General features: G+C 48.4%; 1 protein-coding gene and 1 long non-coding RNA gene across 2 annotated transcripts; both read left to right on the top strand.

The window, feature by feature from the left end:
- Nucleotides 1-2,764: 2,764 nt before the first annotated feature.
- On the top strand, nucleotides 2,765-3,735 carry LOC115498634. Its single transcript, XR_003963888.1, has 2 exons — nucleotides 2,765-2,806; nucleotides 3,464-3,735. It is a non-coding gene; the product is annotated as an uncharacterized LOC115498634 (long non-coding RNA).
- A 2,907-nt stretch (nucleotides 3,736-6,642) lies between these two features.
- LOC115528060 (glutathione S-transferase theta-2B-like) lies at nucleotides 6,643-13,958 on the top strand. Its single transcript, XM_030335837.1, is given in 5 exon segments — nucleotides 6,643-6,657; nucleotides 11,792-11,895; nucleotides 13,031-13,181; nucleotides 13,271-13,444; nucleotides 13,749-13,958. Coding segments are annotated over 5 exon segments (654 nt in total).
- The last annotated feature ends 8,645 nt before the right edge of the window (nucleotides 13,959-22,603 follow it).

Below are 22,603 nucleotides of genomic sequence, written 5' to 3'. Positions count from 1 at the left end.
CTGTAAACCAGTTAGCATCACCAGGGACATGGGTGAGAACAGTATATAGATTTGGCACTATGGGATGGATGGGTACAATTGCCTCGTTTATAAAGGCTCTTAAGTCTTGCACAGTTTGATAGTCCCCATTTGGCTTTTTTACTGGTAAAATTGGAAATTATAAGGAGATTGACAAGGCCTTAAAATACCATGTTTGAGAAACTTATCAATAAACGGTTGTAAGCCAGCTTTATTTTACCCAGGAGCCCCCTTTAAGGTCACTTTAACTGGTTGGGCTTTAAGAGCCTGTCCTGGGACGCTGTAAACCCAGACCTGTGGATTTACTTCCTTCCACATATTAGAAGGGATATCAGGGTAAGGTTTGAATTCTCCAGATGTTAATAAGCCATCTTCCTAAGAACAAACCTGCTCCCTAGCGTATACATTAAGTCTCATCCAAGTAATGGAGTGGGACAAGACAGAAGGAAGAGAAAAACATGACTAACAACTGACTTTTGTATTTACAGGTTAAAGGCATTGTCTGACAGCATGTTTTTGTTTCCCTCTCTATGCCAACAATTTTATGGTTAGAAAGACAAGGCTGAGTGCTGAATAAGAACAGAGTAAGCGGCTCGTGTATCAATAAGGAAATTGATAAACTTACCTTCCACACCCTGGGCAACCCAGGGCTCAGTCATCTGAGCAGCCTTGGGGCCCTGTCAGGCCAGATCCTCTGGTTCCTGCTCTCTGATGGGAAGTGAGTTGCTGCCTCTCTCTCTCTGGAAATGAGAACAGTCTCTCTTCCCATGTCCTTCTTTCTCACAGACAGGACATGGCCCCAGTGGAGAATGTTTGTTTGGACATTCCTTGCTGCAATGTCCCATCTGGCCACACCTATATGTAGCATGAGGTCTTACCTGGTCCTTTCTCTGATATCGGCTTTTTCTTTGGCCCCTGGTTAGTCTGGCACTGGGGTGAATCCACAGCAGTGGTAGCCACTATTTAGGCCTGTATTTTACCCTGCAGTTTAGTTTTCTGGTCCTTTTCCTGTCTTAAAACCTTATCTCTAACGGGTGCCTGAGTGGCTCGGATTTCAGCTCAGATCGTGATCTCATAGTCATGAGATCAAGCCCTGTGTTGGGCTCATGCTGAGAGGGGTGCTTCCTTCAGATTCTCTATTTCCCTCTCTTCCTCTCTCTCAAAATAAAGAAATAAACATTAAAAAACACATGACCTTATCTCTATTTTGAAAAATTCAATGGGGTGACACGGCGCCTAGGTGGCTCAGTTAGTTAAGAGTCAGACTTCAGCTCAGGTAATGATCTCACGGTTTGTGAGTTTGAGCCCCACATCGGGCTCTGCGCTGACAGTTTGGAGCCTGCTTGGGATTCTACCCCCCTCCCCCCCCCCCGCCCCTTCTCTCTCAAAATAAATAAACTTAAAAAAAGAATTCCAGGGGTGCGTGACTTGCTCAGTTGGTGACTCTTAATCTTAGGGTCGTGAGTTCAAAGCCCCACACAAGAAACGGAGCCTAGTTAAAATAAAATAAAAAAAAAAGTAAAAATAAATGAATAGAAACTCCAGTAGCTACCTCTGGTAGGCGCTGGATGGGGGGTGAAGGGTCTAAACCATTTTAGTCTATTTTCGGTGGATGTCAGGCGATGACTGATATATATAAAATACATGTTTGATATAGTTTTTCCCTCAAGCTATGTTGGGTCTAGATTTGTATATTTTACTGATGGCTGCTACCAAACGACCCTGAAATAGACCTGGATATGAGAGACTAAGAGAAAAATTACCAGGTGTACTCACAACTGCAAAGAAAAGACCTCCCCCCCCCCCCCACGCCGATCCCAGAGCCAGCCAGGGCGTGCCCGGTTGTGGTCTGACCTAAAGGGGGGAACCAATCAAGTTCTGCTGAGTGGTTTGAAAAAAAGGCGGGAACCAATCAAGTTCTGCTGAGTGTTCAAATTTAAATGTCAACCAATAACAGCTCTGTAACCACAAAAAAAAAAAAAAAATCCCTAACTTGTTTGTGCCTGTCTATAAAAGAAGCTGTAAGATCCTCGCTGGGGGCCTCTTAGCGTCACCGGCAACAAGTGCGCGGAGGACCGGGTTTGAACCTGCAATAAACGACCCTTGCCGCTTGGCTTTGACTCTGGACTCTGGTAGTTTGTTTTCGGGGGGTCTCTCGAATCGGGGGATATCATTTGGGGGCTCATCTGGGATCCCCCCAAACCCACCAGACCCCAAGTCAACGGGTCATCCCTGAGACCGATCGGTAAGTGAGCCGGCTCTGTGTGTTTCTGTTTGTTCGTTTCTGGCTCTCCCGCGCGGGATCTGTATCGGTGACTGACACAGCCCTGGCGGACGCGCTATAGGGCAGTCGGTCGGGTCCAGTAGGAGACGTCCACTGGCACCCGTCTGGGGCACCTTTTTGGGCCCATCGGAATTTTTCTGTTCGGGTGGCAGACACCCGAAACGCGCTAGCGATCTAAGTGTTGTGTTCTCTATTCTATAACCTTTAAGTGTTAAACTCCTTCTCTTTCACAGGTGACCTGGCCTGGCCCAGCCAGAAATCCTCATAACTTTACTGTTTCTCCTTTTAATCCTTTCCTCCACCTCCAGGATACAGATGGGCCAATCTCAAAGCCCTCCTCTTTCTCTCCTCATTGCTAACTTCAGGGATGTTAGAACCAGAGGACAGAATTTGAGTTTAGACATCCGGCGGGGAAAATTAATAACCCTCTGCCACTCCGAATGGCCAACCTTCGGCGTTGGATGGCCAACCGAAGGAACTTTCTGCCTCCCTATAATTGCTAAGGTGAAATCAAAGATTTTTCTACCGGGTCGCGAGGGACACCCGGATCAGATTCCCTACATTCTTGTATGGCGGAATTTAGTGGAAAATCCACCCCCTTGGTTGGCCCCCTTCCTATCCTCGGGAACGTGTAAGGTCCTTGCCATGCGGCCTGCAGATCCCCCAAAATCAAGGACGCGAGCCGCGCCCTTGTATCCCATATCGCCCGATAGTCAGGACCTACTATCCCTAGACCCTCCACCCTATCATCCCCCTCCCCTCGTGACCCAGGCCCTGCCCGCAGCAGCCGCCCCACCAGTCGCCCCGCTAGTTGCCCCCCTAGGGGAACGGGGAGGATGGGAAGCGGCAGCTGCGCCGGAACCAGGAGGACAGGAGGCAGCAGCCCCGCCGGGCCCCATTGAAAACGGAACCAACCGCGAGGGGCCAGCCGGCCGAACCCGTGGGCACACCCAGCGTGAGCCAAACCCTCGCCTCCCTGACTCCACTGTGGCCCTACCCCGGTGGGAAATAGGACCCCCCGATGAAACAGGCAACTCCCGACTCCAGTATTGGCCCTTTTCCACCAGTGACGTTTACAACTGGAAAACACAGAACGCTCGATTCTCTGATAACCCTAAAGACCTAATAGCTCTTTTAGACAGTGTCCTGTTCACCCACCAGCCCACCTGGGATGACTGTCAGCAGCTCCTCCGCATCCTGTTCACTACAGAGGAGCGAGAGAGGATCCAATTAGAAGCAAGAAAGCTGGTTCCCGGAGATGACGGTCGGCCGACATCTAACCCTGACCTCATTAATGCGGCTTTCCCCCTAACCAGACCTCCACAGGACGAATGGGACTACAACACGCCAGAAGGTAGGGGAAGGCTACTCATTTATCGCCAGACTCTGATGGCGGGTCTCCGGGCTGCAGCTCGCAAGCCCACCAATTTGGCTAAGGTATATTCGGTCATACAGGGAAAGGCAGAGAGTCCAGCTGCTTACTTAGAGAGATTAATGGAAGCCTTTAGGCAGTTTACCCCCATGGATCCAGAAGTCCCTGAGAACCAGGCTGCTGTCGTTATGTCCTTTGTAAATCAAGCAGCTCCTGACATTAAGAAAAAACTCCAAAGACTAGAGGATTTAGAAGGTAAACAGATCCAGGATCTGCTCCGTATAGCACAACGGGTCTACAACAACAGGGATGCCCCAGAAGAGAGACAGATCAAGGCCACAGAGAAAATGACTAAAGTCCTGGCCTCTATAGTCCAGAAAGAACAGCCACCCCCAGAAGGCACTCAAACAACACGCCCTCCCAGGCGGCACTTAGATAAAGATCAATGCTCCTATTGTAAAGAAAAAGGCCATTGGATACCAGAATGCCCCAAGAAGAAACAACCCTGCCCCAGCCAAGGACAATGGAAGCCTAAAATAGCCCCCATACTATTTACCCAAGATACGGAATAGGGAGGACGAGGTTCGGATCTCCTCCCCGAACCTAGGGTAACATTGCAAGTGGAGGGGACCCCGGTCCAGTTCCTAGTTGATACCGGGGCACAGCACTCAGTTCTGGTCAAGCCCCACGGAAAAGTATCTGAAAAATCATCCTGGGTACAAGGGGCCACCGGAATAAAGAAGTACCCCTGGACAACTCAGAGGACTGTGGACTTGGGAACTGGGAAGGTAACCCACTCCTTCCTGGTCATTCCCGACAGCCCCTGCCCCCTGTTGGGGAAGGATTTGCTTACCAAAACGGGGGCCCAAATTCATTTCCAACCGGGGGGACCCACAGTGACTGAGAAACCGAGGTGGTTTGGGCAGAAGCCCTACACCCCGGAACCTCGGCCCAGAAGGCTGAACTAAAAGCCTTAACCCAGGCCCTAAAATTAGGAAGAGACCGCAAGCTAATCGTGTACACTGATAGCCGATATGCCTTCGCCACCGCTCATGTGCATGAGGCGATATACAGAGAACGGGGGCTCCTCACAGCTGAAGGGAAAGACATCAAAAATAAAGAAGAGATTCTAGCCCTGCTAGCAGCCTTATGGGAACCCAAAAAGCTAGCGATTGTGCATTGCCCAGGACACCAGAAGACAACCGACCCAGTTTCCCGGGGCAACAATTTGGCCGATCAGACTGCAAAAAAAAAAAAAAAAACAAAAAAAAAACCATAGCTCGGCCCCCAGCGCAATTGCTGACCCTACAGCTGCCAGACCCCGGACCCCAGGAATTGCTCCCCAGCCCTGAGTATTCAGAAAGCGACATTCAATGGATGAGTAAACTTCCTATGACCCGAATCAAAGATGGCTGGTGGAGAGACTCCAAAAGCAGCATTACACTCCCAGATAAACTAGGATAGCAAGTTCTAGAGCGGATCCATCGCAGCACCCACTTAGGTTCCTGGCTAATGTTGGACTTACTGAGACAGACTGGACTAAAAATCAGAAATGTCTCTGATAAGGTCGATCAAGTAGTCACTAAATGTACAGTGTGCCAACTCAACAATGCGAGTAGCAATCCTCAGACAACAGGGGTAAGACAAAGAGGGAGCAGACCGGGGACCTATTGGGAAGTAGATTTCACTGAGGTAAAACCAGGAAAATATGGATATAAGTATTTGCTAGTTTTTGTAGATACCTTTTCAGGATGGACTGAAGCCTTTCCAACCAAGAATGAAACGGCGCAGATTGTAGCCAAAAAGATCCTGGAAGAAATCCTGCCCAGGTATGGTTTTCAAGTAATGATAGGGTCAGACAATGGACCTGCATTCATCTCTAAGGTAAGTCAGGGACTGGCTTCCATACTTGGGGCTGATTGGAAATTACATTGTGCATACCGACCCCAAAGCTCAGGACAGGTAGAGAGAATGAACAGAACATTAAAGGAGACCCTAACCAAATTGACCATGGAGACTGGCGCTAATTGGGTGGTCCTTCTCCCCTACGCTCTGTTCAGGGTGCGTAATTCCCCATACAAACTGGGACTCACACCCTATGAAATAATACACGGTAGACCACCCCCCATCATCCCTAACCTAAAAGATAACCTTGTCAAAGCTGAGAACGATAATAGTCTTGAATTCTGGTTCTCCCTACAAGCCTTGCAGAGGGTCCATGAAGATGTATGGCCCAAATTAAAGGAACTCTATGAGACTGGACCCCTGCCTATTCCACATCAATTCTGGCCAGGGGATTGGGTCCTCGTCAAACGTCATCGGCAGGGAACTCTGGAACGCAGGTGGAAAGGACCCTTCCAGGTCATCCTGACAACGCCTACTGCCATCAAAGTAGACGGAATCGCCACCTGGATCCATTTTGCCCACGCCAAACCAGTGGACCCGTTCTCAGACCTCATCGGACCTTCAAAGACAACCTGGGCTGTTGATCGGACTAAGGACAATCCTTTAAAATTGACCCTACGCCGCCAACGGACTGAGCCAGCCGTAACTCTATGGTACTTGCCCTCCTCTTGATTGTTCTGCAAATTCTGTCTGTAAATCCAAATCCCCACACCCCCTATAATTTGACATGGGAAATTACTAACTTAGAGACTCATGAAATCTACAACAAAACCCTAGGAACTGCCCCATTAAATACCTGGTGGCCAGATTTATATTTTAATTTAGAAAAAGTTAGTCCATTAGAAGAAATGGAAGGAGGTAAATGGAGGCAACTGCAAAGGAGGGTATCAATAAGTAGAAATGGATTTTATACATGTCCGGGATTTAGGACGGGGGCGATGAGGCGCACATGTGGAGGGTTTGAAACCCTCTATTGCGCAGCCTGGAGTTGCGTCACCTCCAATGATGGGGAATGGAAGTGGGAAGTAAAACCCCAATTTATTGAAATGTCCCATGTCCGACCATGTACCCGCACCAGGTATCATGAAAACTGTAACCTTATTCGTGTAAGATTTACAGAGGAAGGGGGGGGCGCCTGGGTGGCTCAGTCGGTTAAGCGGCCAACTTCAGCTCAGGTCATGATCTCGCGGTCTGTGAGTTCGAGCCCCGCGTCGGGCTCTGTGCTGACAGCTCAGAGCCTGTAACCTGTTTCAGATTCTGTGCCTCCTTCTCTCTCTGACCCTCCCCTGTTCATGCTCTGTCTGTCTCTGTCTCAAAAATAAATAAACATTAAAAAAAATTAAAAAAAAAAAAAGATTTACAGAGGAAGGGAAAAAAGACAGGCGATGGGTCTTAGGACTCACTTGGGGACTCTACTTATATCAACGTCCCCTCTTTGGGACTGCCATTCAAATAAAATTAAAAGTCTCCCCTCTTGTACAACCGGTGGGGCCAAATCAAGTATTAGGAAAAAAAAAAAAAAAAAAAAAAGAGGAGCCTATCCCCAGGCAGATCCCCACTACTCCCTCCAGCAGGAACCCTGTCCTTACCCCAGGAGTAAAAGCACAAGCTGTCCAAGAAAATCAGAACCCAGAAGGTAGACTCCCTATGGAAATTGCTAACAGCAGCCTATGAGGCCTTAAACCGATCGGACCCTGAGGCAACAAGGGCCTGCTGGCTATGTTATGATATAAAACCCCCCTTCTACGAAGCCATAGGTCTAGCTGCCCCTTTTTCACAGTCAGGAGAAGAGTCGCCAGCAGCTTCCAAGTGGAATCGAAAGGGCCCTGGCCTCACACTGCAAGCGGTCACTGGCAATGGGACTTGTATAGGAAAGGTCCCCTCTAGCCATATCCAGCTCTGTGCCCCGACTAATTACTCTATAGATGAATCTAAATGGATAATTCCAGCTCCTGACAGTTGGTGGATTTGTTCTAAGACAGGGCTCACCCCATGTGTTAGCAGAGATGTTTTTAATTCGTCACCCAAATATTGTATCATGGTATTAGTATTTCCAAAGGTTATTTACCACCGAGAAAATGTTGTATATGATCTGTGGACAGAAGGGACGGAAGCAAGAGAGTCAATAAGAACAAAACGGGAACCCTTTAAGGCCATAACCTTGGCCACCTTATTTGGCCTCGGTACCATAGGGGCAGGAACAGGAATCTCATCACTAGTCATCCAGCACCGGGGGGTTCAATAGCTTAAGGGCAGCCATTGATGAGGATATAGCCAGACTTGAGGACTCAATCTCGCACCTCGAAAAATCTCTGACCTCCCTTTCTGAAGTAGTCCTACAGAACCGAAGGGGGCTAGATCTAGTCTTCCTCCAACAGGGAGGTTTATGTGCAGCCTTAAGAGAAGAATGTTGTTTTTATGCTGACCACACTGGAGTAGTCCGAGAGTCCATGGCTAAAGTTAGAGAAGGCCTGGCCAAACAGAGGCGTGAACAAGAACAACAAGGCTGGTTTGAGTCTTGGTTCAATCAGTCCCCATGGCTAGCTACCCTGCTTTCTGCTTTAGCTGGGCCCCTTATACTCCTCCTTCTCCTCCTCACCTTCGGGCTTTATATTATTAATAAACTAGTTGCCTTTATCAAAGACCGAGTTAACACGATCCAACTGATGGTCCTTAGGACTCAATACCAACCCGTCATTACCGAAACATTTGAGTCAGACACATAAGATCCAAGATTGGCTCTTAAAGCGCCAAAGAGAGGGGAGAATGAGAGACTAAGAGAAAAATTACCAGGTGTACTCACAACTGCAAAGAAAAGACCCCCCCCCCACCCCCCCCCGCCCACGCCGTTCCCGGAGCCAGCCAGGGCGTGCCAGGTTGTGGTCTGACCTAAAGGCGGGAACCAATCAAGTTCTGCTGAGTGGTTTGAAAAAAGGCGGGAACCAATCAAGTCCTGCCGAGTGTTCAAATTTAAATGTCAACCAATAACAGCTCTGTAACCACAAAAAAATCCCTAACTTGTTTGTGCCTGTCTATAAAAGCTGTAAGATCCTCGCTGGGGGCCTCTTAGCGTCACCGGCAACGAGTGCGCGGAGGACCGGGTTCGAACCTGCAATAAACAACCCTTGCCGCTTGGCTTTGACTCTGGACTCTGGTGGTTTGTTTTCCGGGGGGGGGGGGGGGTCTCTCGAATCGGGGCATATCAGATTTTCATCAGCTCCTTGAGGAACTTTCTGAATTTTAACAAAACTTCCAGGTTTAGAATCTTTTTTCATTCCTTCTATTGAACAAGCCATCTTATGGTTTCCTCTTTCCCTTTGCCTGCCTGCATAATTCCAATGTGGTTCAGTATTTGGGACAGCAGCGCCCCCTACCATGTAACAATCTCTATCTCTGGCTGCTAGTTCATCAGCAAATTCTTTTTTTTTTTTTTTTTTTTTCAACGTTTATTTATCTTTGGGACAGAGAGAGACAGAGCATGAACGGGGGAGGGGCAGAGAGAGAGGGAGACACAGAATCGGAAACAGGCTCCAGGCTCTGAGCCATCAGCCCAGAGCCCGACGCGGGGCTCGAACTCACAGACCGCGAGATCGTGACCTGGCTGAAGTCGGACGCTTAACCGACTGCGCCACCCAGGCGCCCCCATCAAATTCTTGAGTCCCTGCCCAGATAGGGTTCTTTTCCTCATGGGTACAAGAACGAGTTAATATAACATGGATATCTTGACAGGTCAAATGAAACATAATAGATAACTGTTGAAAACCCTCAATAAATTGACAAGGGTTTTCAGAATATCATCCTAATTGTTTTATCTGAGCCAGGTCTGCCATGGAGAATGGGACAGGGACTCAAATTGTGCCCACTTCTTCATTAGCAACCTCCCGAGGGGGATATAGTCCAGACTTTGGAGGAGCTCCTGGAAGATGGGGGTTCCACTCCTGGCATGCCCAGCTGGGTTGGGAGCAGAAGAGTCTTGGGGCTTATAGGAGGGATAGTAACAGAGTCAATGTCCCCTTTGTCTGAACTGGATGATGATTCCTCGGGTAGCCCAGGTTTGTTAGAAGGAGGGGACCTATTTAGACAATCATCATCCAATATGTCCAGAGGGGGTTTATTAACCTGCTTCGTGGCTAAACACATTCTGTAAGAAGCCCTTATGTCACGATCTTGATTTAAGGTCATGAAGGCCCGGACATAGGGCACTTTGGTCCATTTGCCTTGTTTCCTGCAGAAGATATCTAGTTGGCGTATAGTATTTAAGTTTATTGTTGCATTAATGGACCATTTTTCCTCGTCTCTTAGGGAGTAATGAGCCCATGCATTATTACAGAAGATGAGTCTTTTCTTCTTTAAATCTTGCAATCCAAATTGGTTCCAATGGGTTAAGAGATGCCCCAACAGGGAGCCCTTAGGGACTGAAGAGGAAGATCCCATGGTCCTATAAAAGTGGAAAAGTCCATTACCATACCCCCCTGACTCCTGGGTGGCATCCCACTCAGGATCATATCAAGGGTTTCTAGTGTTCAAAGCGACAAGAGGCATCCCTCAAAGAGCCATGTTGAGTACTGACTTTTTTCCTGAAGGGATGTCGACATCCCTTTGCTTCCTTATTGTTTTTCCCAGACACAATAGGTGCCGGTAGATGGAGCAAGAGACCCTGCTGTTTTAACCCGTGGAAATGCTAAGAATTTGCAGGAGGGGAAATACCTAACGTTACAATTTAAGTAGTCAGTAGAGGACATTGATGAACAATAGTAAAGATGGAAATCCATCGTGGTCTAAGGGACATTTCAACACATGTTGTCTTTATAGCCAATTTCCCTAGGAAACGGTCCCAGTTGGGTTTTAATTCAATCAGGTTTTGGTTTTAGCTGGCTCTGAGTGGAGGTCTCTCAGGTAGAAGAGCTAGACCAGAGATGTGGAGGGGATCACAATTGGACCAATGAAGAGGAGACCTCACATGGGAGTCTTACAAAAGGCAACTCTGTGTAAGAATAAGAATACAGAGAGAGCACCAAGTTTCTGCGTCTTATTACCATTCTGATCAAAGTACTAACTTCCAGCCAAAAGGCAGGCTTTTGTTCCTCTCTGTAACATAGCCACGGGCTAGAAAATTGTAGCCTGAGAAATCGACATGAAAGTGTTCCAATAAGACCACATTCTTGAAAAGCCTCTGAAATAAAAGAAGAGGGAATAACTCACCAAGTTTGCACCAAGGCTCAGAGTCCAGACAAGAGGAATAGCCCCACGTTAGGCACCAAAAATAATTTTAGGCAGTGAGGGAACAGTCAAGAAAGAATTCTTGAGACGTTTTGGGTGCAAAAAGATCCTTTTATTATAGCATGGAGACAGGAGACAAGACTGGAGGGAGAAAGAGTTGCCCTGGGATCATGAGGTGCAACTGATTAGGTATTTAGGAATTGGGTGGGGGAGAGGCAGGTAGAGACAAAGGAAGTCTTTAAAGGGATTTCTGTGTGTTACAGAAGAATTACAGGATCCTGGAGGTCTGGCTACTGTCAAGCTAATGTTGCTTTTTGCCTCTGGCAAAACATTAACATTAAGGCAGTTGTGAATTCTTTGAGGAAAGTCACACTGTCTCCGTCTCTGGTATTTATCAAAGGGCTGCAAGTTGTAAGTAAATTTCATTTTATCTACATTTCTTTTGCCTTTGTTCTCATCTGTGTCTCCCACCAGAGACTGCCCTCTGCTGTGTGGCCTTGGACAGGTCACAGGCCCTCTGAACCTTGGTTTTCCCCTCTGAAAAGGAGGATAATGTTATTTCCACATCGTGTGACGGGAAGAAACTACTGAACTGGATTTTCAGAGTTCCTGCCTTGAAAGCCTGTGTTTAAAGTCATAAAACCCTAAAGACCCTGGGGACATGGCCACAATGTGAGAATTTAGAGGTAAGAGTTGCTGAGCCTCCCCTCTTTGCCTCCCTTCCCCCTCCCCACCCTAATTCTGGCCAAATAACTCCTCTTCATCCATCTGGAGCACCTGACTGCACCCGCTGAAACCCCTCAGCCACCCTGGGAGGTGGCAGGGCAAGGAGGCCATCCTCATTCCTGGTCCCAAGGCCCAGCCATGGCCCTGCCATGGCCCCACACAGCCCTCCCCACAGACCCAGCTGTTTCTTAGCCCAGCCTGGCCCCTGGGGTTCTGGCTGGGGAAGGGAGAGGGAGGGCACAGCTGGTGTGGTTCTTGCTCCCAAGGGCTTTTCCTCTACTGGGCACCTCGTGAGCGGGGAGTTCTCCCAGTTTAACATCCTGCAGAAGGTATCCACCCTCAAGGATGGTGACTTCGTCTTGACTGAAAGGTGCTCATCTTCCCTCCTTCCTCCTAAGCCCCCAGCCCACCTGGCCTCTGGCTCTCCCACTGTGTGCCCTCTCAGACCACAGGGGGCAGGTGGGGGTGAAGGTGAGGGGTGTGGTGAGAGCTGACAGCTGGGGAGGGAGGTGATCAGGATGACTGGGGTGGGGGGGCTGATACAACATGCCTCTGTACCTCTTTTGCCTTCCTCCTCCCTTCTGGACCGCAGAGCCTCTCCTCCCCCAGACTGAGGGTTACTAGAAGAGAACATGTGGGGGCACCCAGGTGTAATACAAGCGTCTGACTTTGGCTCAGGTCATGATCTCACGGTTTGTGAGTTCAAGCCACGCGTCTGGCTCTGGTGTTGTCGGCACACAGCCCGCTCCAGATCCTGTCTCCCTCTCTTTCTGCCCCTCCCCTACTCATGCTCACTCTCTCTCTCTCCCTCTCTCAAAAATGAATAAACATTAAAAAAATTTAAAAGAGAACATGGGAACTTTTATCCAGTGTTGCACAGAGAGCAGGTTCAACAAATGGAAGCCAAAAGGGCCTCTTCTGACTCCTCAGGCTACCCTCCAGGGTCTGCCAGGACTTGAGGGCACGACCCATAGTGAGGGCCAGCCACCAGGCAGATAGAGGACAAGAAGTCAGGTGGCTGCAGGAGTGATGGCCAGAGGACCCTGTCAGAAGGGACCCATGGCAGATCTGAGGACATGTTTCCCCTCTTGGCCTCTGACCCATGCACTTAGACTTGATACAAGATTCCAGACGCCCAGAGAGTCTTTTCTGGGCTGTGAGGCCTTGCACAAGTCACTATTCTGAACCTTTGTTTCCTCATGCACAAATGGGATGACAAGTCTCTAGCTCAGAGAGCCGCTGCTGTGATATCACAGAGAGAAGGCTCTTGATGCTCAAAGCAGCAGGTTTGGCCAAGATTCCTTGCTTGAGATAGCAAAGGAATGGGGGAAATCTGGAGGGTAGAGTCAGGGGAGAGAGAGGAGGCAATGCCCAGGGAGCTGCAGGTAGGAGTGGAGGCCAACAAGTACAGAGAAGCCCCAGAACCCCACTGAGGGGTGGGAGCAGCTGAGGTAAAGGCCACGAACCGGGGTCATCACAGTTGCTGCTCTTGCCCTTATCTCCAGCACCGCCATCTTGATTTACTTAAGCTTTAAGTACCAGACGGCAGACCACTGGTACCCATCTGAACTTTGGGCCCGTTTTCATGCCCACAAGCACCTGGGCTGGCATGCTGACTGCATCCGTGATACCTTTGGCGTGCCCTTGTGGACCCAGGTGAGGAGAGCCATCTGGGGATTGTTGACTGTCAGGGACCCGGGAGGAGGCAGGGACCACAGCCTGAGCCCACCCTTTGCCCCCATTAGGTGTTGGCACCACTCATTGGGGTCCATGTGACTGAGGAGAAGGTGGAGCGCAACAGGGCCACCACGGACTGGGCACTGCAGTGGCTGGAGGACAAGTTCCTGGGGGGCTGGGCCTTCCTCAACAGCCAGCAGGTGACGCTGGCTGAGCTCATGGTGCTGGAGGAGCTGGTGCAGGTACCAGCTTGGCCAGAGGAGGATTATCTGTGGGCAGCATTCCTCCTATCATCATGCCCATTACACAGACAGAAACACTGAGGCCTACAGAAAGCTAGGAATTTGCCCAGAATCACAGAGCAAGTTTCTCTTTGAATTAGTGATGGAGCCCTGACCTCCTGCTCCCCTCCTGTGTGTATTTCATGCTGGTGCTCTTGGGCCCTAATGTTGGCCACACTGCCCTGGGCCTTACGTGGGGTTTGGGGAAGGGGCCTGACATTGAGGCCTCAGTATCACTTTAACTTTCCCATCCTTGTCCCCACAGCCTGTGGCTCTTGGCTGTGACCTATTTGAGGGACAGCTGAAACTGGCAGCATGGCGTGACTGAGTAGAGGCTTTCCTGGGTACTGATCTGTGCCAGGAGACCCATGGCCCCATCTTGAACATCCTAGAGCAGACGGCTAACAAAACAGTCCTGCAGCCTCCACCAGAACTCTCCCCCTATATGCTATTTTATATTTCTAGGATCCCCTGAGGAATCTGGAATAGGGACTGATGGTTGGAGGCCAGGAGATTAGCAATAAAGATTCATTCTTAGTTTCTTACTTGTCCTTTTTCATTTTTTCCATCTTGCCTCAGTGTCTTGTTTCTGACCCCAGGAGGAGCTCTGCACAGGCAGGATACCTTATGTCCTTGGTAGTGCTTCTTCTCAGTGCAGCAGATACAATAATCAATAGAAGACTAAAATCTACCATATGTGAAAAGCTCTGAAAATTCAATAACATGAAGAAAAAGAAATCAACTAAAAATCAGCAAATGTCATTGGTCTTTTAAAAATAATGAAGACTCTTTGGGGCACCTGGGTGGCTCAGTCGGTTGAGCGTCCGACTTCGGCTCAGGTCATGATCTCATGGTTCGTGGGTTTGGGCCCTGTGTCGGGCTCTTTGCTGACAGCTCAGAGCCTGGAGCCTGCTTCGGATTCTGTGTCTCTCTCTCTCTCTCTGCTCCTCCCCTACTCACACTCTGTCTCTCTCTCAAAAATAAAGATTAAAAAAAATTTTTTTTTTAAATAATGAAGACTCCAACTTGAATAAAGAACCAAGAACTATTGTTTTTTGTTTTTTGGGTTTTTTTTAATTTTTATTTATTTTTTAAGTAGGCTCTATGCCCAGTGTGGAGCCCAACTTGGGACTTGAACTCATGATCTTGAGATCAAGATCTGAGCTGAGACCAAGAGTTGGATGCTTAACCAACTGAGCCACCCAGGCCCTAGACTTATTGGGTTTATTACACTGTTGTATTATATGTATGGAATAAAAGTATGTTCCAATAACCCTCATCACAGTTAACCAAAGTAACCTCACAGATAACAAGTCAATATAGCATTGGTACCAGGACAACAAAATATTAAGAAATCAATGAGAATTGAAAACTACTAAGGGATATAGATGGTGTTTCATGGGATATGGTAATGATTTTTGAAGTCTGGGAAACTTAAAAGACAACTAGCACTCCTGTCTTCCAGCAGTTTGAGCATAACAGCAAACTATGGGGTTATAGATTGTTGCATAAGCCACCGTGTATATCAGCTGGGTTTATTTGTATGACCAAGCCCACATCAGTAATTTTGGCAGAGAGAATGTAATAAAAAGAATTGGTCACCAGGCATGATAGAACTCCACTGGCAAAGAAAACCCAGATTATCCCAGAGACAGCCAATAACCCTAGGGCTGGGGGACCAAGGGAGGAAATTGGAAGTATTAAAATCCAGGTGCTGAAGGAGAAGTAGAACTTAGGTCTCTGAGGAGAGTGTTGCTGCCTCCAGAACCCCAAAGATGGCCCCATAGGACTGAGATCAGACCTTGGAAAAGGGACTGATGGAAGAGGGTTCTGGTATCTCTCAGGGTGAATGAAAACAATGGTCCTAAGAGTGTTGTGTTGGAAAACTGCAAACTGAGTTCAACTGCAGTTATGGGAGAATCACTGCCCCCAGAGCAAAGACCTGTTGGTGTGGGGATGTTGATGGTGTCGGGAACCTTTGACCTCCTCTAGCCTCCTACTCAGTTCATGGTATCAGTGTTTTTTTTTTTTTTAATTTTTTTTCAACGTTTATTTATTTTTGGGACAGAGAGAGACAGAGCATGAACGGGGGACGGGCAGAGAGAGAGGGAGACACAGAATCGGAAACAGGCTCCAGGCTCTGAGCCATCAGCCCAGAGCCCGACGCGGGGCTCGAACTCACGGACCGCGAGATCGTGACCTGGCTGAAGTCGGACGCTTAACCAACTGCGCCACCCAGGCGCCCCATGGTATCAGTGTTTTAAGGCAGGGCTTAATCCTGTGTCTAATACCCCATGGTGTAGGGCGTGATCTAAAAACCTCTGTTCTTGGAGAAGCTGGTGGTCAATTGCATCCCTGTGGCCATTTCTGCCTGGGCATCAAAATGTCTTCATTTATTTGAACAGGAGTGCTAGAAGAGAAAAACGATTCTGAGGAAAATGGGTTTCTCCACATAAGATTTTATACCCAACCAAAATAGCACTCTTGTGGGAAGATAGAAAATGCCAGCTGTGCACCTCTCCTGAGCTACCTAATAAAAGCAAGGTGTGCTTTTCGGGAGGGAGTTCAACCAAACAGAAGATAAGAAGACATTGACCCAGGACCATACTAACATCTAGAATACTGGGTAAGAAGCAATGGGCTCAACCCCAGGTGTCACCACCCCCAACTAACTGTGATGAGATCCCTGACAGTGATGGAAGGGTGGCTTGAAACAAAGCCCCAGGCCAGGTGGGAGACTTCTGTCTTCAAATCCACCATGTGTCCAACCATCAGTCCCTATTCCAGACTCCTCAGGAGATCCTGGAAATACAAAATAGCATATATGAGTAGAGTTCTGGTGGGGGCTGCGGGACTGTTTTGTTGGCTGCCTGCTCCAGGATGTTCAAAATTCGGCCATGAGTCTCCTGGCCCAGATCAGTACCCAAGAAAGCTGATGGTTTGGCACTTCTTCTTTATTCTCTGGAACTGTCTCCTAATCCTGGGGCTTGTGGCTATTTTTCAGTTTTGATTTGTCGGTTTCCTACACCCTGATTTTGGTGTGTTCTGCCAGGTGGTGAAAGAGTCAGCTTCCAGCTGCCCTCCTGGTGAATCCCCAGTGGGAATGAGGTGGCCTCTCATTGGCCCCAGTCATGCTTGCCCTCAGACCTCCATGCTAGTCACAGTGTCCTGCCCCACCATGAACCTGGCACGCTACCTGCACCTGGTGTCCCAGGCCAGCTGCTCCAACACATCTTCACCAGGTGGAATGGCATCTCCTCCAAGCCGGACTCAGCAGTACTTCTCCAAGGCCCTGATCCTCCCAAGGTCCCCCTCCTCCTCCTCCTAAAGTCCCCCTCCTCACCCCCCACCTTCTTGGAGTCCAGAACTTTTGGGATCTTTTCCATCTGTGCCTGGCAGCCTTCCTTACCCAGAGGGAAGTCAGTCATGTCAGAACATAACCACCACTTCATGCCTCCTCCCTGTGAACCTTGGGCAGTGTGACTTAAGTGACAAACATTTGTTTCTCAACACTTCTGGAGTTTGGGAAGCACAATATCAAGATGCCCATAGATACAGTATTTGATGAGAGCCTGCTTCCTGGTTCATAAATGGCTGTCTTCTTTCCATGTCCTCATGTGGTAGAAGGGGCTAAAGAGTTCCCTGGAATCTCTCTTATAAGGTCAGTAATCTCATTCACAAGGGACTCATACCATCACCTTGGGGGGTAGGATTGCATCATATAAATTTGGAGAAGGGAATTCAAATATCTAGCCCATAGTAGGGAGATCCCAAGCCTTGCCAGGAGTTTTAAATAGATAGATGATAGATAGATAGATAGATAGATAAAATATTTAATGTTTATTTATTCATTTTTAAAAGAGAGGGAGCGGGGGGAGGGACAGAGAGAGGAAGAGAGAATCCCAAGCAGGCTCCACACAGTCAGCACAGAGCCCGATGTAGGTCTCAAACCCACCCACTATGAGATCATGACCTGAGCCAAAATCAAGATTCGGACACTTAACAGACTAAGCCATCCAGGCATCCCTATTCATTTATTTTTACATTAGTACAGACAGAGATACTTTCTAGAAAATGATTGATCGTATAGACTTGCTCAAAGAAAAACGTACCCCATTATATGGTTTCAGTGAGGTTGCATGAGAAAAAATTCACATCTGTACTGATTCTTAAAACGTACTTTTCACCACCCTGTATCTTTGGGTTCAAAGTACAGATTACTGGGGTGCCTGGCTGGCTCAGTCAGTAGAGCATGCGATTCTTGATCTCAGGGTTGTACGTCTGAGCTCCACATTGAGTGTAGAGATTACTTAGAAATAAAATCTTTTTTGAGGTGCTTGGGAGGCTCAGTCTGTTTAGAAAAAGTGAAGACCCATATGATCATAACCTGCAATAAGTTGTCCAGCACCATAAGGTCTCAGGCCACGTTGTTTTGGTATCTGGGCCTTGCTTCCAGTTACAGATACAAGACAAGACACAGGGAGAGGTCAGTCAAATACACACCTGGAATCCAGACACTCCAGCTGCGTAAAATCACACAGTTGTCTAGCATCAGCATTAAGTCTCCAAATTGAGATACCAATGAGGTTGTTAGCATGGAGAATTTTTTTCCTGATGAGCTGCGAGCTCTGCCTGGGCTTGCTTCAATGCGTCTAACACCAAATAGGTTTCAGACCAACTGTGACTGAATTTTGACGGTTTCATTGTATATTCCATTCGATGAATCCTGCCCTAAGGGCTTGAAACAGTGAAATCACTGTCATACAGGTTTCTAAACAAGTCTGCAGACCTGACCGTGGATCAAAGGCATCTGCTGCCATTATTTTGTGGCATCCTGCATCTTCGGAGAGATTTGTAGTTGTATTTGAATAAGAAAATAGCAGTGAAGTGGTAACTGGTGAAAAGGTTGGTGTGATGGACCAGGAGGCACTGGTGTCAGGGAGACACTAGTTATTGAGAAGTATTTTGATACATGGTCATTTCATTAGAGAACTTTTTTTTTTTTTTTTTTTTTAAGAACTGGGGCAGCTGAGTTATATAGTATGCTTCTTTTTTCTTAAGTTTTTTTTTTTTTTTAATTTTTTTTTTCAACGTTTATTTATTTTTGGGACAGAGAGAGACAGAGCATGAACGGGGGAGGGTCAGAGAGAGAGGGAGACACAGAATCGGAAACAGGCTCCAGGCTCTGAGCCATCAGCCCAGAGCCCGACGCGGGGCTCGAACTCACGGACCGCGAGATCGTGACCTGGCTGAAGTCGGACGCTTAACCGACTGCACCACCCAGGCGCCCCAAGTTTTTTTTTTAATGCTTATTTTTGAGAGAGGGAGATAGAGATCAAATGCAAGTGTGGAAGGGGCAGAGAAAGAGAGGGACAGAGAATCCAAAGCAGGCTCTGCGCTGACAGCGGTGAGCCTGATGCGGGGCTTGAACTCATCATGGACCATGAGATCATGACCTGAGCCAAAGTCGGATGCTTAACCAACTGAACCACCCCGGTGCCCCTGTATAATATGCTTCTGATGAGCCACGCCCAGCTCTGAGCACAATGCATGTATGAGCTCACTGAGTCACTGAGTAAAGTGCGCTTTACTACAGTGCACGGTGGCCACTGCACCTGTGGACGGGAACAGGGCCACCCAGTTCCTGCTAATGGACCAGTAATCTGTGACTATTACTGCCACTGCCCTCGTGGGTCACTGCTGAATACAACTGTGGGACACTCCCACAAATGGCATTGCTGGGTAAGGGTATCGTGCGTCTTTTTTTTTTTTTTTTCCGGAAATGGAATGATTTTTAAAAATCATTTATTTATTAAAAAATACTTTTTAGTGGACACACAGTTATGCCATTTTCAGGTGTACAGCATAGTGATTTGACAACTCTGTACTTTATGCTGTGCTCACAAATGTAGCTGCCATCCTTCACTATACGATGCTCTTACAATATCATTGACTGTATGTGCTGTACCTTTCATCCCCTTGACTTATTCATTCCATAACTGGAAGCCTGTACCTCCACTCCCCTTCAGCTATTTTCCCAGTGCCCTCACCCCGTCTTCCCTCTGGCACCCAATAGTTCGTCCTCTGTAGTTATAGATTCGATTCTGCTATCACAGGCCATTTTCAAACAAAAAAAGTTTTTCACAGTTTATTTATTTATTTTGAGAGGGTTGCAGAGAGAGAGAGAGGGAGAGAGAATCCCAAGCAGGCTCTGCACTGTCAGCACAGATCCCAATACTGGGCTCAATCTCACAAACCATGAGATCATGACCAGAGCCCAAATCAAGAGTCAGATGCTTAACCAACTGAGGAACCCAGATGCCCCAGGGATTTTTTTAAAAAGGTGTATTTATTTATTTATTTATTGAGAGAGAGAGAGAGAAAAATGTGAGTGGGGGAGGGGCAGAGAGAGAGGGAGAGAGAGTATCTCAAGCAGGCTCCACGCTGTCAGCGCAGAGCAGAACCCAACTTTGGGCTCGATCTCAGGAATGGTGAGATCTCAGGAAAAGTGAGATCATGACCTGAGCCAAAACCAAGAGTGGGATGCTTAACTGACTGAACCACCCAAGTGATCCTGAGTCAGGGATTTTTTTTTTTTTTTCAACGTTTATTTATTTTTGGGACAGAGAGAGACAGAGCATGAACGGGGGAGGGTCAGAGAGAGAGGGAGACACAGAATAGGAAACAGGCTCCAGGCTCTGAGCCATCAGCCCAGAGCCCGACGCGGGGCTCGAACTCACGGACCGCGAGATCGTGACCTGGCTGAAGCCGGACGCTTAACCGACTGCGCCACCCAGGCGCCCCCTGAGTCAGGGATTTTTAAAGGCCATCAGAAGAAGGTCTGGGGAAAGCAGAGAGGAGTCACATGACTCCTCAGCCAAAGAAAGTTGGTAAATATGGGAGGGTCAATCTAATTTTGTTGTGCTCAAAGAAAGAGTCAGTGGTTCTGGGTTCTGGCTGGCTTTTTTTTTTTTTTTTTTTTTTGTTTATTTTTGAGAGAGTGCAAGTGGGGCAGGGGCAGAGAGAGAGGGAGACAATCTGAAGCAGGCTCCAGGCTCTGAGCTGTCAGCACAGAGCCTGATGAGGGGCTGGAACTCATGAACCACAATATCATGACCTGAGCCAAAGTCAGACACTTAACCCACTGAGCCACCCACCCTGGCTGGTTTCTTTATGAAAACTTGATCTGCAAAACAACAGAATTCACAGTTGGCTATCATGGCATCGAGCATGAATATTATCTTACCGAAACAAGGTGGCAGAGAAGCAGATCGGGGGGAAAGATTTGAGCTGTACTACCTGCCTTGTTAACTCTTGGTTAACCCTTGGTGAATGGTTTCACTAGCATCTTAGCGGTGTCTCAAGAAGGAAAGAACACAGTGTCTTTAATCACTGAAAGCAGGGGTGCCTGGGTGGCTCAGTCGGTTAAGCGTCCGACTTCGGCTCAGGTCATGATCTCACGGTCCGTGGGTTCGAGCCCCGGGTCGGGCTCTGTGCTGACAGCCCAGAGCCTGGAGCCTGCTTCAGATTCTGTGTCTCCCTCTCTCTCTGACCCTCCCCCATTCATGCTCTGTCTCTCTCTGTCTCAAGAATAAATAAACATTAAACAAAAAATTAAAAAAAATCACTGAAAGCCAACACCCTGTTTTGTAATCAAGGGCTTCTCATCACCAACCACATGCCTGAACACAAAACTGGGAAATTGCACTCATGTCACAGAAACAGACCTTGTCAAAGTACACGACACTTTCAAGTTTCTTACAGTTCCATTTGACAATATTTGTTTTCCAGTGAGTGAATAGTTTTCTTATGAGAGAGCCAGGATCCAGTCTCCCAGGCACCCCCTTTCCCCCTGCTACAGCGGGAGGCCACGTGGCGCATGTGGCTGCAGTTCTTAGATGTGACAGTAGATGTCAGTGCCAACCAATAAATGGGGTCCTTAACCTAGGGCTCTGAGCCCCTTTCCCTGGGCCTTGGTGCCCCTGCTTGGTCCAGCCTGTGTCATTTCCAGCCTGAGTCCAGGCTCCCATGTTACATCTGTCCTGCCCTGGGGGCCCCGGGGGTTGTCTTCCCCCTCAGATCCTGTTCTGATGGCCTCCCTTTCAGAGATCCTTCATACTTGTTTGCTTTCCTGGGCCTTTTCCATCTTTCCCCAGGGGTTTGGGGGTGGAGGCAGCCTGTGCCTTCTAGATCCAAACCAGCTACTTTGTTGTTCAAACAATTGGATGGTTTCTCTTTCAACAGACACTGCAATAAAGTATAAGAAGTAAACGAACAATAAAGTTAATGAAGTTAAACAGTCACTGTGAGTTCAGTGTAGGTGACAGCTATGTCCGGGAGGGAGGCCACAACCGAACTAGCCATGCTGGGCACCATCGTAGGACGGAGGGGCAGCAGGATCCCCAGGTTGCCTGCCAGGAGGAGAGACAGAAGAGACTCCTAGAAGTGACCTTAAATCCCAAATTGGTCTCGGCAGAGGGAAGGGCCTGAGCTAATGCTGGAAGCAGGAAGGTTGAGTGTGTTTGACTCTCCAGCAGCCGGGTGTGGCCAAGGGCATATGCTGGGAGACCAAGGTCAACGTGGCAAGATGAGCACAGGCTCTTGAGCCACGCTGAGGACTGGGCGTTAGTTCCCAGGAACTGTAATTGCCCAGGTACATAACCAGCTGGGGGGAGGGTGGGGGCATGGCCTGACCGCTGGATGGTGGAGTGGGGTAGAGAGAGCTGGGTGGAGGACAGGATGAAGGGGGAATGTATCAATGGCAGAGACTTCTTCTGCCAGAGGCCTGCAAGTTTTTGAGGGAGGTGGGAATGGCTAAGTACCAGGGTCCTCAAGGCCACTGCCCCCACCCTGCCTGCAAATACCAGACAGCAGCCCCCTGATGCCATCTCACTTGTAGGCCCATGCTCGCATGAATGAGTGCCCGAGCTGGCATGACGACTGTGTCCAGGATACCCTCTCGGCATGCCTGTGTGGACCCAGGTGAGAGGGGTGATGAGGGAGTGTGACAGGCGTGGGCAAGGCCAAGGTGCTGGAGGGTGGGGCTGCAGACTGAGCCCACCCTCCACTCACCTGACTCGTGCTGGTTCTGCTCGTTTGTAGGCAAGTGCCCAGGGAGAA

The sequence above is a fragment of the Lynx canadensis genome, chromosome D3, assembly GCF_007474595.2.
Source record: "Lynx canadensis isolate LIC74 chromosome D3, mLynCan4.pri.v2, whole genome shotgun sequence".
Lineage (NCBI taxonomy): Eukaryota > Metazoa > Chordata > Mammalia > Carnivora > Felidae > Lynx > Lynx canadensis.
The sequence above is the reverse complement of the archived record's forward strand: the minus strand, read 5'-3'. Positions and strand labels throughout refer to the sequence as shown.